At 39.1% G+C, this 14,412-nt stretch overlaps 1 protein-coding gene across 1 annotated transcript in view; it reads right to left on the bottom strand.

Moving 5' to 3' along the window:
- Window positions 1-9,126, bottom strand: part of LOC117359378 (LIM domain-binding protein 3-like) — a 123,400-nt gene extending 114,274 nt beyond the window's left edge. Inside the window, exons 1-2 of the mRNA XM_033942031.1 lie at window positions 9,089-9,126; window positions 1,472-1,693 (exon numbers count right to left, since the gene is read on the bottom strand). Coding sequence (XP_033797922.1) covers window positions 1,472-1,626 — 155 coding nt within the window. The 5' untranslated portion in view covers window positions 1,627-1,693; window positions 9,089-9,126. The remainder of the gene's footprint in view (window positions 1-1,471; window positions 1,694-9,088) is intronic.
- Window positions 9,127-14,412: the final 5,286 nt, after the last annotated feature.

The following is a 14,412-nucleotide window of genomic DNA, read 5'->3' as shown; positions in this document are numbered from 1 at the left end:
ATTTAATCCCATTAATTAGAAATGAATTTAGAAGAATCCTGAGGATAAAATGGATTTAACATGTCAAAGCAGACATGAGAGGATCATTTAAGGGGAGAGTGTGCTGCAGTGGTTAAAGCTACAGCCTCAGCACCCTGGGGTTGTGGGTTCAAACCCACGCTGCTCCTTGTGATTCTGGGCAAGTCACTTAATCCCCCCATTGCCCCAGGTAGATTGTGGGCCTGCCGGGACAGACAGGGAAAAATGCCTGAATAAATTCATGTAAACTATTTTGTGCTCTCCTGGGAGAATGGTATAGAAAATTAAATAAATAAATCATTTCATTACCTTTAAGCTATATGGTACTGTTAATAGCTTATTTGATTCTTTTCTTAAATTTCAATCAATTAACCACACCATCACAAAATTTAACACTAATAGTCCAGTATATCAGTTAGCAAATGTGAAAAATTTTACCATGGAACTCTTATTAGCGCGAAAATGGATTAGAAGAAATTCAAACACTAATAAGTCGTATTATATACACACTTTTATTTCCATACACACAATAAAGTTATGAGAAGGTTGATGATGGTTAGAAACATGCCATCCAACAATTCAAAAATGGAAATCCTACTCTTTCAAGTACAGTGGAAACTTCAACTAATGTTGCCTTAGCTCTGTACTGAGAAAGCTGCTACTGCACATAAAGACAAACCCTAGGGCAGGGGTAGGGAACTCCGGTCCTCGAGAGCCGCATTCCAGCCGAGTTTTCAGGATTTCTCCATTGAATATGCATGAGATCTATTTGCATGCACTGCTTTCAATACATATTCATTGGGGAAATCCTGAAAACACGACTGGAATACGGCTCTCGAGGACCGGAGTTCCCTACCCCTGCCCTAAAGTGACATTTTCAGACATGGCGACAGTTGGAAGATGTCATCTCATAAGACTGCATTTCCTATTCTTTGGCCATTCTACCATAACTCAGTCTATATAAATATATTTCACCAGTGACAGGACCTGAAAGGCTGTAGAAGCTCATATTCTTTTAGATGGGCATTCATCGAATGAAAAAGGTGATGAAAGTTGATCTTGGAACTGACTGCAGGTTGGGCAGCTCCTAAGCTGAAATCATCTAACATCTGGGAGCACAAGAATAACACTCAGATAAACACTCCCTTTGGTGCTTGAAGTTCTATTACTTCAAATTTGGGACATGACATTAACCCCCATCCAAGGAACCAAAATGCAGATATTCTGAATTGGGCCTTGATTTTGCAGTAACTGACCTTCACCAGTAAATATCACTTAAAATTAATGGGTTTTTTTTTTTTTCTTCGAACAGAATCACATCGTGCATGGAGATATTATTTCTTTTACTATAGAATTTAATGGATATTATGTCAAGGAAGAAGTTAGAGTATGTTATCACAAAATCAGTGCACGCTACAAACCGTCCGGGTTAAAGGGTTATACTTCATTGTACCTTTGATTACTGGATGAGATAAGAGGGGCCTGGGATTTAACCACTTTCTGAGTAGTAGTGGTATAACTGGCTTCCCTCTGACTTGTCTCCGTCCCCACCTTTATGGAGTAAACTCCGGAGGCTACTGGCTTAGTTTTGCCAATGTTGTCATCCATGGTGCTTGACTTAGAAGGATGCCAAACGTGTGAGGTCACACACTGTGCACCAGAAGCACCTGCAGAGCTGCGCGACAAAAAATTACAGACTATGTGCATGTATATTTCACACAATTCTGGCAGACCTTGGAGAATGTGATGGCAGGCTTCAGGAAATGGTTTTTCAATTCTGTTTTTCAAATTTCCTAAGCCTCTTAAGGTGGATATAAAATAATTAATTCTGAACATAGACCTCCAAATTCTAATCTGTACACAGTGCTTAACAGAGAAAACAGCAGCATTGGCCAATCAATGTGTTTGTTCATTGTCTACTAATTTTTCTAACTTCTCTCATTATTGTTCTAAAATGTTTTACTTCTTCAGATTTATTTTCATTTTTAGACATTTACCTTTCATTATGGTCATGTTTCATTCACTATCTCTTTCCTTGAGCCAGCTCTACAGCTGTTCGTGCTATATTTATATCGTGCATGTATCAGCACAATGCCAAGGGATCTGATGACTGTCCATACTGTAGTGCCTTAATTTGCCTAGATCTATATTGGTTGGTGTTCTATAAGTAGCCAAAGGTTTTTTTAAAAAAAGATTAAATATTAAAATCTCCTTATGAAAATTTATAACAATCTGAAGCAAGATATTTCTTGGTAGAGCTTATGACTGCGCAATAAGATTAATGATGCATTAAGCAGGATTTGTATGATAACTGTAGTTTAACTATGTAACTTTATAATCTTATATACCTATTTAAAATTTCTATGTGACTTTCATAAAACAGAGCATAGAATAATAATAATAATTTATTCTTATATACCGCCAAACCATTAGTTCAAGGCGGTTTACAGCAAGAAAGAACTGCTCAAACAGTGAATTACTTACATAAGCTGTTGAAACTGCTATACTGAGATCCAAAGCCTTACAATTTCCTGGCTTTTGATATGGTTGAAGGAAAGGGATAGGAGAACAAGGAAAGTGAAGTCTACCTCTGTAAATCTCTCAGGTTTTCTAGTTATGATACTATTTACCTGTTTAACAGTATCTCTCATACGAGTTTCTTAGCCAAATGGCTTTTTTTTTTTTTTAAATGAACTCTACTTCAACTAATGCCTTCCCCCTGAGTCAACCAATTGCACACATTCCATGCCAGAAAAAAATATGTATATGAGAAAGTGCCAGTATAACAAAGAATTAGATACTCATTTAAGAGAAATGGTTCCCTATCTGTTTTTGTAGTACTTCAAAAAGTACACTTTACAAGCAGTTACATACACTCTCAATAATTAATATTATTTTGATTATTTTAATGTAGATGGGTCTTCAGGAAGCAGGGAATACTCAACAGACCCCAAGGTTCTTCTGTTGGAAGTGGGGATCACCGATTCAAAACCCTTGGAAGTTATCACCAGTCTCTGTCTGCTCAATAAAGACTCCTCACACAGTAGTGGTGTTCCATTATAGCATTTTCTTCTTCAATTAAAATAACTTGAAAATGTATATACTGTATTTCTTTGGAATGGCATCCATAATGCAAGTTTGTATGTTCAATTGGCAATATGTACTTCCCTTAGTCATTTCCTTTGAGTTCCCTCTGTTACCTTCTGAACTTTTAGGCTCTCTCTAGGGGGCTCCTGCTGCCTACAAAAGATTTCTCTTATACCTGGGATCCATTGCTTGCTTCTTGTGACTCTCTTCACTCTTCTCCTCACTGTAGCAGGACAGCACACTGTCCTCTGACTTCTCTGGATGGGTACTGGATAGGTAACTCTAACCATTCCCCTCCCAAGTATCACCAACTGGGCATTCACTCCTTCAAGGAGTTTCTGCCAAGTTGATATTGAGTCACTCAGGTTGAATGACAAATAAATGAACTTCAAGATTTCCAACATTCACTGGATCACCTCCAGCACAACGTCACTCTCCTGGCTTCCAAAAATCTTACTATCAGGCTCCCTCTCACAAGGGTCATGAATTTGAAAAGAATGAAGTCTTTGACCAGCACATGGACAACCTCTTTCCTCTTTCAATAGAAAGGAAATGTGGATAAATTTTCCTTCCCAAGGCAAAATGATAAAAAAGTAAGAACTAACTTACTAGCTCTTAGAAATAGTTTGTTCTCTATTGTTTGTCTTAACATTAAATCGTTCTGCTTAAAGATCTACTGCAGGACAGGTGAGACTAAGAAGCGTCTTATCTTGAGCTCTCTTCTCAATCCTCTACTTTGCTATTCTACTCTAGAAAGCTCAGACTTATAGCAACCTCATGGATGAGTGGTATGGGAAGAAGGTGCATTTTTCTTAACTATTTTGCCTAGCAAATCCCTTCTACAAGAAAACACTAATCAGTACGAGTAAGTATCCCTTTGGAATCCTTTTATTTCACTGAAAACGCCAGTTATTTTTAAATCTTTAATCATAAAACATCATTTATTTTGTAAGATGAAATATGGTGACTAACGTTTTCTGTATTAAATAAATGATATATTTTACATGTTGTTTGGATATTTATTGTGTATGTATTTTGTAATCCACCTTGTTAAAGGCGGACTATAAATAATAAATAATAAACTATAAACTATCATCTATCTTTTATACTACCTGAACAATAAGAGAGCCGCAACTGATCTCATACTCTGTAGATCTGAATGATGCCATATATATGCTATACAGATTGCATGAACAAATTAAAAAAAATAATAATTTATATTCCACATATCCTACAATACCATGCGGATTACAAATTATTCAGGTATGCAAGCATTTTTCCCTAACTGTCCAGGTGGGCTCCCACTCTATCTAATGTACCTGGAGAAATGAGGATTAAGTGACTTGCCCAGGGTCACAAGGAGTAGTGCGGGATTTGAACCTACAACCTCAGGGTGCTGAGGCTGTACCTCTAACCATTACACCACACATTCCCATTTCATATTGAAAATTTCTGATAAGGGAGAAGGAGGAGGTTCATGTGCCTAGACATATAGAGACATTGAGGGCTGCTGAGAGAGACTATTTGCTCAGCGTTCAATCTCCTGACCACTTTGCTGAGGTCATCGTTTGGGCTGGCTCTCCAGTTAAAAGCCAGCATCTGCCTGCGGCACAGCCACAGGGTGTGGAGCCCCTTTGAAGCCACAGTGAGCCAGAGATTCTATATCTCTCTAGGAGGCATTATTCTTTAAGATATGGGAAAACGAAGGCGAAAACCAAGAATATAACTGAGTACTCCTGTGACTACAGAATCAATTGAAAAACATTTGGTCTCGTTGAAGCTTTTGTGGGTAATAATTCCAGTGCCTCCTTGAGTTCAAGGGAGAGGCTTAATCCTATTCCACCCACAGCCTCTCTTCTTTCCCCTGTTGAAGGTTTGTCCCACTTAGGTTTTCCCCTTGAAGGGGGAAGCACAGCTGGGCAACAAGTGGTATCAGCAGTTCCTACTATTCCTAGATTAAGATCAGTTTTCTCCCTTGATGAGGTGACTTATCCAGGTTTCACTACTTGATAGCTGGAAGTAGTAAAGAAAACTGAGGTTATGTTACAAGGATCAGTGTGACAGCTATTTGATTTCTCTCAAGTGGTGGTGAACCCCCCCCCCCCTGAAACTATGGAACAAGATATCAATGCTTTGGCTGTGATTACAAAAAAAGGTAGATTTAGGACATTGCAGCAAGCTAGTGCATTGGCTATTAAAGACAGTTTTCATCTTTGTAGACAGCTTGAGTACCTGGAAAATGTAATTAGATCATTAGATTTTAAGTTTTCCTGTATGTTCATTACTTTCTGCAGATTATGTTGAGAAAATACTTGAAGGAAGTATTATCTATAGCCAATGCTGATTCAATTGGAATCTCTTAAGTGTTATTATTTGCCTAAAAAGATACAGGCTGCTGAAGAATGAAGATGAGGTTATGGCTAATTTGACTACTTTTCTAGAGACTACAATGGATTAGATAATTTAAGGCTTTGATACTGAAAAATTATTTTAGAAAAGATTTTTTTTTTGTTTTGCGAAGGAGAACTCTAGATATTTCCTGATGTTTTTAGGCCAACGCAAGCTAAACGTAAGGAGATTTACAGTTTAAATCTAGATCGCTTGCATTGGGGGTGATTTTTTTTTTTAATTCCCCGCTTAATGTATAATTCCCCATCAAAATGTCAAGTATATATTTTTTGCACCTGATCAGCTGGAGAAATTTCTACCAAGGAAGCTAAATAATATGTAATCCTTTGAGTGGATTAATAATGTTTAAAAAGCCCTAAAATGTTAGGTAGATATTATTTGTATTTATTGATTTTCTTGTAATCCGTGCTTCTTCTCCCATGACGTGGACTTCCTGTTTCCTGAATGCACCTCTTAAGTGAATACATTTGCATGAAACTGAAGAAAAAATTTCTGATAATATTAGAGACATGGTCCTCTGAGGGCTCAAAAAATTGTAGGGAAACAGATTAAAGAATTGCAAAGTTATGAGACATTAATAGTTTTGATTAATGAGAGAATTTTTGTTTGCTGTATAAACTTTTGAAGTACTACAAAGTAAATCAGGTCCATGCAATTTTCATTTAATAATTATTCTCCATAATGCAAAGCTTTCATTTACTATATAACATAACTTTATTCTTCTATACCGCCACGATCATACGACTTCTAGGCAGTTTATACTGAAGAGAACTGGACAATCAGCGAATTACAGAATACAAATAGTAAAAGTACAACGTTTCTCAAGAATAGTCAGTATAGAATTATTAATTTTAAAATGATTTCTGTTTAGGAGATACATCTGTCAAACAATGCAGTCTTAATTTCTTTCCGAAATGCGCCATAAATCAACCTGGCTCCATTGATATAATTGCCTAACCAAGACTGCTGTTTATTTGCTTGAAACATAAAAGTTCTATCCAGAAAGGACCTGTATTTACAACCAGTGATCCTTGGATAGGCAAAAAGATTACAATTTCTGGTTATCCTAGTGGGGATGTATAGCACGAGTTATCTGCTCATACATAATCTCTTTTTGTCAATGGAGAATGCTTTACTGAGCTGAGACAAAAGCCTCTGGATGTAACAGGAACTGTTAAGGATTTTAAATGATTTTTATTCCAAATAAATCTCCAGATGTCAAAGCATAGATATGAAGTGTTGCACAAACTGCTGATTGCCCAAATAATCAATTGTTCACAGCGTGGACGACTCTCCTCCTCGTCAGTGTGTCGCGGCACACCTGAAATCTCAGGAGGCACACAGTTTGCGATACGCTGCCTTAGAGGGTATATTGGTAGGTGCCAGTATAATAGGCCTAACTGATGCCTAGCGATGCCCAAGTCAACCATGCCTATTCTCTGCCCCTAAACTCACCTACTTTTCAGGCATCGGATGGCACCTCGACATAGACATCGCTAGGTGCCATGCTGATATATGGGCACAACATAAAAATTGTTTATTAAAGGGTTTTTAATGGTGTGGCCAATTATCACATCATATAGCCCATGAAAAACAATTAAGTTGCCTGTGCATTTTAGTTAGGCATCCATGATTAGGGTGCTGTTTATGAAATCAGGCTCTTAGTTTCTAGACGTATTGAGTCGTATAATCTATCCTTATATTTTGAAGAGTAAAGTGTCTAGTTCTTAGAAATTGTTTTTTGTACAATTGATTAAAAAAAAACCCATGAATGAGCATTACCAAAAACAGGCAGGCTTCCAACAATATTTTAAATCATAGTCTCTAAGAAAAGCATATATACTAGGCAGAACTGAAGATTTAGGGCTCCTTTTAAAAAAGGTGTTCTAAGCATTTTAGCGCACGCTAACCATGTGCTAAACACTAACGTGTGCATGTTAGTCTATGGATGTGTTAATATTTAGGTCTTAAGAACATAAGAATTGCCGCTGCTGGGTCAGACCAGTGGTCCATCGTGCCCAGCAGTCCGCTCATGCGGCGGCCCTCTGGTCAAAGACCGGTGCCCTAACTGAGACTAGCCCTACCTGATCACGTTCCGGTTCAGCAGGAACTTGTCTAACTTTGTCTTGAATCCCTGCAGGTGCACTAGTGGTGTTAAGCAGGCGGTAATTTTTCAGCTAGCGAGAGCTATAGCGCGCGCTAATCTTGTGCGTGCACTAAAAATGCTAGCGCATCTTTGTAAAAGGAACCCTTAGTGCACGCTAAAAATGCTTAGCGCACCTTAGTAAAACAGGGGGTTAGTTTATTTTTGGTAGAGGGAAAGGACGGATTTTGGCATTTCAAAAAATACAAGTGTAAATATCTAGATTACGCCTACTTTATAAACCAACTGAAAAATGAGCAAACCTTGAAGGCACAGTAGAAAAGAATTTATTTATTTATCATGAGAAGCACAACTCAATCATTGCCAGGCAGATTTTGACACATGTAAAATGATAACTTTTAGAGACTCAGTGGCACAGACAAGTTTTCAGCTCAGAAATCCTGACTTTTTTGTCTCCAAGTATGAAGCCATGCCTCTTTCTAGGGCTCTCTTCACTAATTATGAGGCCCTGGGAAAATGTTAGTGGGTGGGGCTTTTCTTTAGACTACCCCTAATTCTATAAACTTGGGCATCCAAATTTATGCTTAGTATGCATAGTTGGATATGTAGTTCGTAGAATGAAGTCAGTTGTGTGTGCAACATAATTTAATAATTGGCTATTAATTGGACAGTTAGCCAATTATTGGCTTAATTGGGTCTTAACTGACAGTAATTGCCATCAATTGGCCGTTGTACGTGCAACTGACCTCAGTCACTATTCTAGAAGCAGCACGCTCAATTTCTGTCTAGCTATGAGTGATAGAATTCCAGGAGTTGCGTGCAAATTTGCCAACAGCTAGGCGCAAGCACTCATACCAACTTTTGACATGGCATAAGTGCTTGGGCCTAAACGTTAGCACCGTTTATGGATTTTATTATACAGGCAGTACTCGGAAGTACTGAGTACCACCACCTTTTCTATTGCCTACTAAAAATGACCCATTGTCCCCCCCCAAAAAAAAATTAATGAAAGATCCCATTGTCCCCCCCCCCCCAAATTAATGAAAGATCCCAGGCTCTGCACACCAATACTGTCTATTATAGATTCTGTGATTGGTTACAAGGGATCTAGCTGTTGCAGAGTGGTCCTCCAGTGACTGCCCCATCACTGAATGATAGCCTGGCATTTGAGTACTGGCATCTCTTGTTAGTTACAAAAAAAAAATAAAAAAAATACATGGTCTGTCAAGTTGGTTGACATTGCATTTATTTCATGCTTCATACTGTTTGAGGATCTTGTGTTTTGGGCACCCTATTAAGCAAGGGCCCAGGCTGCTAATCCTTTTTACTCCCTAGAAAATGACACAAGTGATATTTCATTCAGGTAATTTATAGAACACTAGATAACTGTAAAAGCTATAATTTTGAGAATATATATATTTTTTTTTGGGGGGGGCACAGGGAATAAATAGAGAATGGAGTAAAAGTTACCTGGTTTCAGCTGCCACATCCACAGCCACATTTTCTTTGCCGCTGTGAAAGGAGGGGAGAAGGTGAATAATACAAGCAAAAACACCATGGGATAAAGCTCGAGGAATCAAAGCAAAAGGTGGCAGGAAAGCACTGATGTTTGGTTGCCAAATCAATCTAAGAGCTGATCTCTGTGTTTGGAGTTTTGGTCAGATTAATACAGTACAGAAGGCTCCTTATTTTGTACAACTTGAACCCTCCAGGATGAAGTCATCGGGCATATGACATTTAAACACTTTCTAAGGCTGTGCTCATACATTAAAGATAGGGGGCAGTATGTTATTTATTTGTGCACATCAAAAATGGGGATTCTAGGAGGAAATCACAATTTGTACATGATCTATGGGTTCTCTTATAGCAAACATTTGTTTATATTTTCCATAGATGTAAAGATGTTTGAACAGAAATTTTACGACAGTGGCTGTGTCAGCAATACGAGGGGCCGCTGAAATGTTCTCAGCCCAACCAACAAAATTGAGGCAGTCTCCATCAAGGGCTATACACTTAGGCCAGTTATTTTCCACTTTTTTCATTCCATCGGAAAAATATGGAATGAATAAAAGTAGAAAATCGCTGGACTAAGTGTATAGCTCTCGATGGAGACTAGCCCAATTTTGTTGGTTGGGCTGAGAACTTTTCAGCAGCCCCTCGTAAAACTAAATTATTTTCCATTCAACCAGCTCTACCTAGCTGATCTTTATCTCCCCCTCCATATTTGCCAAAAAATGATCTTCAACTAGAACAGCAAAAGATGACATGATTTACCCTGGAATTTGCTTGCTGTTTGAAATACTTTCTTGATGATGTCCACTCCCACACAAAGAACTGTTTGTTCAAAATTCAGTTTAGAAACTGAAGAAGGAATGTGTGCTTTGTGTCAAGGTAGGGAAATTGGGTTAGCTACCAGGGCCAATTTGCTACCCTACACAGTACCAGCAACTGGGAGGCTTGGAAAGGGGGGATAGACATTGGGTTGTGAACCTCTCCATTCAAACAAGTGTTCTGTTGCCTCTGCTTTGGGTTGAGAATGAAGAAAGAGTATCCTTGTTACAGTATTCTTCAGCATTCCACATATTTTCCAGCAATTTCAATATTGACATTTGGCTTTAGATACTGTTTTGCTGAAGGCCTCCAAAGCAGAATAATTAGACTTTATTTGAAAGTGTCAATGTTCCAAAGGTACACTGAAATCATCCACATAAAATAATTTCATTCACATAAAAATAAATCATGCACATAAAAGCCTTACAGGACCTAGTCCGCTAGGGATACAGGACCCAACACGGTCCGCGTTTCAACGAAAAGTCTTCTTCAGGGGTCCCTGGGGGTCCTTTTCTATTGCACCACACAATTGTTTCCCACGTATTCACCTTTATAGGATCCCCAGGGACCCCTGAAGAAGACTTTTTGTCGAAACGCGGACCGTGTTGGGTCCTCTATCCCTAGTGGACTAGGTTCTTTAAGGCTTTTATGTGGATGATTTATTTTTATGTGGATGAAATTATTTTATGCGGATGATTTCAGTGTACCTTTGGAACTTTGACACTTTCAAATAAAGTCCATTTAGGAACATCGTCACTCCACAGAGTTTTTTTTGTTTTCTCTGGATTTTCTTCTTTGTGGATATTTTGGGGTCAATTCCTTTTGTTTTTTTTCAGAATAATTAGAACTTGCAAAGGTACTTGATTATTATACCATGTTTTTTGTAACACACAACCCTAGTGTTTATATAAGTATGACATATAGCCGTTGGCATCGGTGCCTTTTTATCGGTTTAAGGGTCTGCTTTTCTACAGCAACACATCATATCCTAAGTCGTTTGATACAAAGGCTACATATTTGAGGGAGTTTTATGAATGCATGTCCCTTTATTCTCCACCATAGTATTATACGAGTTGGAGATGGTGTTTGTTATGTTTATACACTCCCATCTGGGTACATGGTCTGCCATGGTTGTAGAATCTCGCATCAGTTACTCAATGGCTGTCTTTTCTTCTGCATTTACAGAAAGGATCTCCCTGGAGGTGACACACAACCCAGAGCTGGAAAAACTGAGAACAATTATAAAAGACCTACAACCATTACTACAGGAGGATGAATTACTGAAAGAAATATTCCCAGCTCCACCCATGCTGGCCTTCCAATAGCCACCTAATCTAAAACAAAAACTAATTGAAAAACACACTCCCAACAGAAACTCACAAAGAAGAGAATGGTACACATCCCTGCAATATATCAAACTTCAAACTTTGCCAACACATTTCACAGGTCCCCACAGTCACTCATATGGGAAAAACACTCAACATAAGACGATCCTTTACATGCTCATCTTCCAACGTGGTATATATCATTCAATGCAAAACAAGCTAGATACTAAAAACTAGGATTAATTTACACAGATATTATATTAAAAACTGCAACGCCAACCAGGAAAGCACTTCTGTGGGATGACATTTCGACAAACTAGAACATTGCATCAGTGGTTTTATGGTGAGAATACTGAAAGGAACGTCCCTCCAGGGATTCAAGACAAAGTTAGACAACTTCCTGCTGAATCAGAACATACGCAGGTAAGGCTAGACTCAGTTAGGGCACTGGTCTTTGACCTAAGGGCTGCCACGGGAGCGGACTGCTGGGCACGATGGACCACTGGTCTGACCCAGCAGCAGCAAGTCTTATGTTCTAAAATGATATTTTGACACACACAAAACAGGATTCACGACCTTGGCTTCCTATCATATTACAGGTCATGGATTATTTTTGATTTTACATTACTGACTTTTATTCCGCCATAACCTCATAGTTCTAGGCGGATTACAAAAGACGTATGCTGGACATTTCCAGAAACATTACAGGTTTAGGAACTAAATACAAGACTGAGACTTATTCAGAAGCATGGGAAACTTAGGTACAGTATTAACTTGTTTTAACAAAGGCCTCGATTCACTAAGCAAACCGATCTTGCACTGATCGGTTTGTGACCCCTTTGCGACCCGATTTCCTTCTGACCCGATTCGCTAACCTCTCCTCTGATCCATGCATGCAAATTAAGGGAAATGGCATGCAAAGTAGGCAGGGACATGATTCACTAAACAAATCTGGGACACCAATTGGGCTGGCCGATCAACAGAAGAAGCTGAGGACCAGTCGCACACATCCCTTCCGACTCCCCTGCTCCATTGCTGCCCTGCACTCTGCCCCGATCTTCCAGCCTTACTCTCTGCCCCGATCTTGCCCTGCTCTCTGCCCCGAGCCAGAACACGCCGCAGTGCAGCCCCGCTTTAAACATGCAGGCTCGCACTGCAGGGAAGATAGCAGAGAGGAGGAGAGTCAGGGCGGGTTCAGGCCTAGTAGGATTCACGTGTTCTGGCTGATTGCCCCCCTCCCTGCCTGCAAAAGTGTCTTCCTTGCGTGAAGAGAGCATGTGCAGACCATCGACAGGGAAAGACATGGTCTGCACATGCTTCGGGATCGCTCAGTAGCGATCCGTGCAGTCGGTGGGGGGTGCTCCTCCGATCGCCCCCATTTAAATATTAGCCTGTAGTGAATTGATCGGACAAGGATCGGGTCACGATCGAGCAGGTTAGTGAATCGGGCCCAAAGTTCTGAAAAAGCAGGGTCTTTATATCTCTTCGGAGGCTTTTGTAATTCAGTGATGTTAACAGTTTTTCATCTACCCCATGTCTGTCTGTCTCTCACCAACCCTACTCCTTTTGTCTTACACCTTACCCAACCCCCCTCTTCCTGTGAGACTATCATTGAAATGTTTTGATGTTTCACTTGCATTTACTGACAGTTGTCAACATTTGCCTATTTCTAATCTGAGGAAGAAGAGTCACTTTCGAAAGCCAATCAAACAATACACTAACTCCCCCTTTTATGAAGCTGTGTTAGGATTTCTTATTGCAGGCCATGGCAGTAAAAGCTTTTACTGCCGTGGCCAGCGATAAAAAACCCTAACGTGATTTCATAAAAGGGGAGGGGGGGTAAGTTAGTCCAATAAAACGTTATTACCTTTTTTTGTTTTATTTCTTTCAATTCTATATATTATCTTCTGCATTTACAATCAAGTTGGCTTATACTGCTCTTGTGCTCAGTATTTTTATTCTAATTTACACATATGTTCTGTGGCTTTTCACATTTGCTGCCGTTTTATATTTTGGATGCGAGGGACCATTCATGCTGTTTTTGAGTCTTGTTTTCTTATATATGACAAATAATTGTGATATACCAACATTTGCTCAGGGGGCTTGCTAGAGATGATCCATTTACTGGATATACAGTAGCTTGAAATCAGGATCCTCAACAAGGTATGTCGATCTGATGTCTCTTCCTCATTTAATATATTTTGATATTTTTCATGTGTGCTAAATTTGTTGATTTTCATTTAATATATTTACGGCCTCTTTTACAAAGCCGCACAGCAACAGCCCCGAAGCCCTTTAAATCTCTATGGGCTTCGGGGCCATTAGCGCAGCACAGCCTCTAGCGCGGCTTTGTAAAAGAGGCCGTTAGTTTCATGTACGCATCATTTAACTTTATTCCATTCTCAGTACCTTTTTGTTTGGTATATTTAGGGGTCCTTTTACTAAGGACCCCTTATGTATTTATGTTTATGATATGGTTTTTGATGTATTTATTTTTTATAATTATGTGCCATGCATGTAGGGTTGGACTGACTCCTGATGCAGGCTTCACAGCCATGTTGAGCCTCCCTCCACTAATATCCTTGCAAATAAAGACTGCTTTTTATCACTACTTTGACTGGTAGCTCTTTTGCCTGTTGTAATACCCCACTTTTGTGGCTCATCATTCACGGATGTGGTGGACTTGTTTCTCCTGGTTTATTTTTCTTGGTCAATCTTTTAGAACATATATAAAGTTGCACAAGTTCTCATTTCCTAGGATAAACTGACTTGTGCATGTGTTGCTTATCACAAGGTATTGACTTTGTGCATGTATTAATAATTTGTATTCTGCTTAGAACTGTGGGATAATGCAGGCTATAAATATTTTAAATAAATTGCTGCATGCTAACCAATTAGTGCAGAAGTGGCACGTGAGTTCTTACCACCTAGAAAATAGTGCATTGTCATTATTAGGGACAATGGAAAATGAAGCAGTTTTACTGCCACATTAAAAGTGGCCTCAGTATGTGGGAAAGTCCTGTGCTGGGGATAATGCAGCTTAAGAAAAGGACTTCTAAGTACACTTCTCCCTCCAAATTTGCGGGTTCAAGACTTGTGACTTCAGTTATTCATGACTTTCTAAACTCTAACCCACAC

This window comes from Geotrypetes seraphini, chromosome 4, assembly GCF_902459505.1.
Source record: "Geotrypetes seraphini chromosome 4, aGeoSer1.1, whole genome shotgun sequence".
NCBI lineage: Eukaryota > Metazoa > Chordata > Amphibia > Gymnophiona > Dermophiidae > Geotrypetes > Geotrypetes seraphini.
Note: the sequence above shows the minus strand (reverse complement) of the source record. Positions and strands in the feature narration are given on the sequence as shown.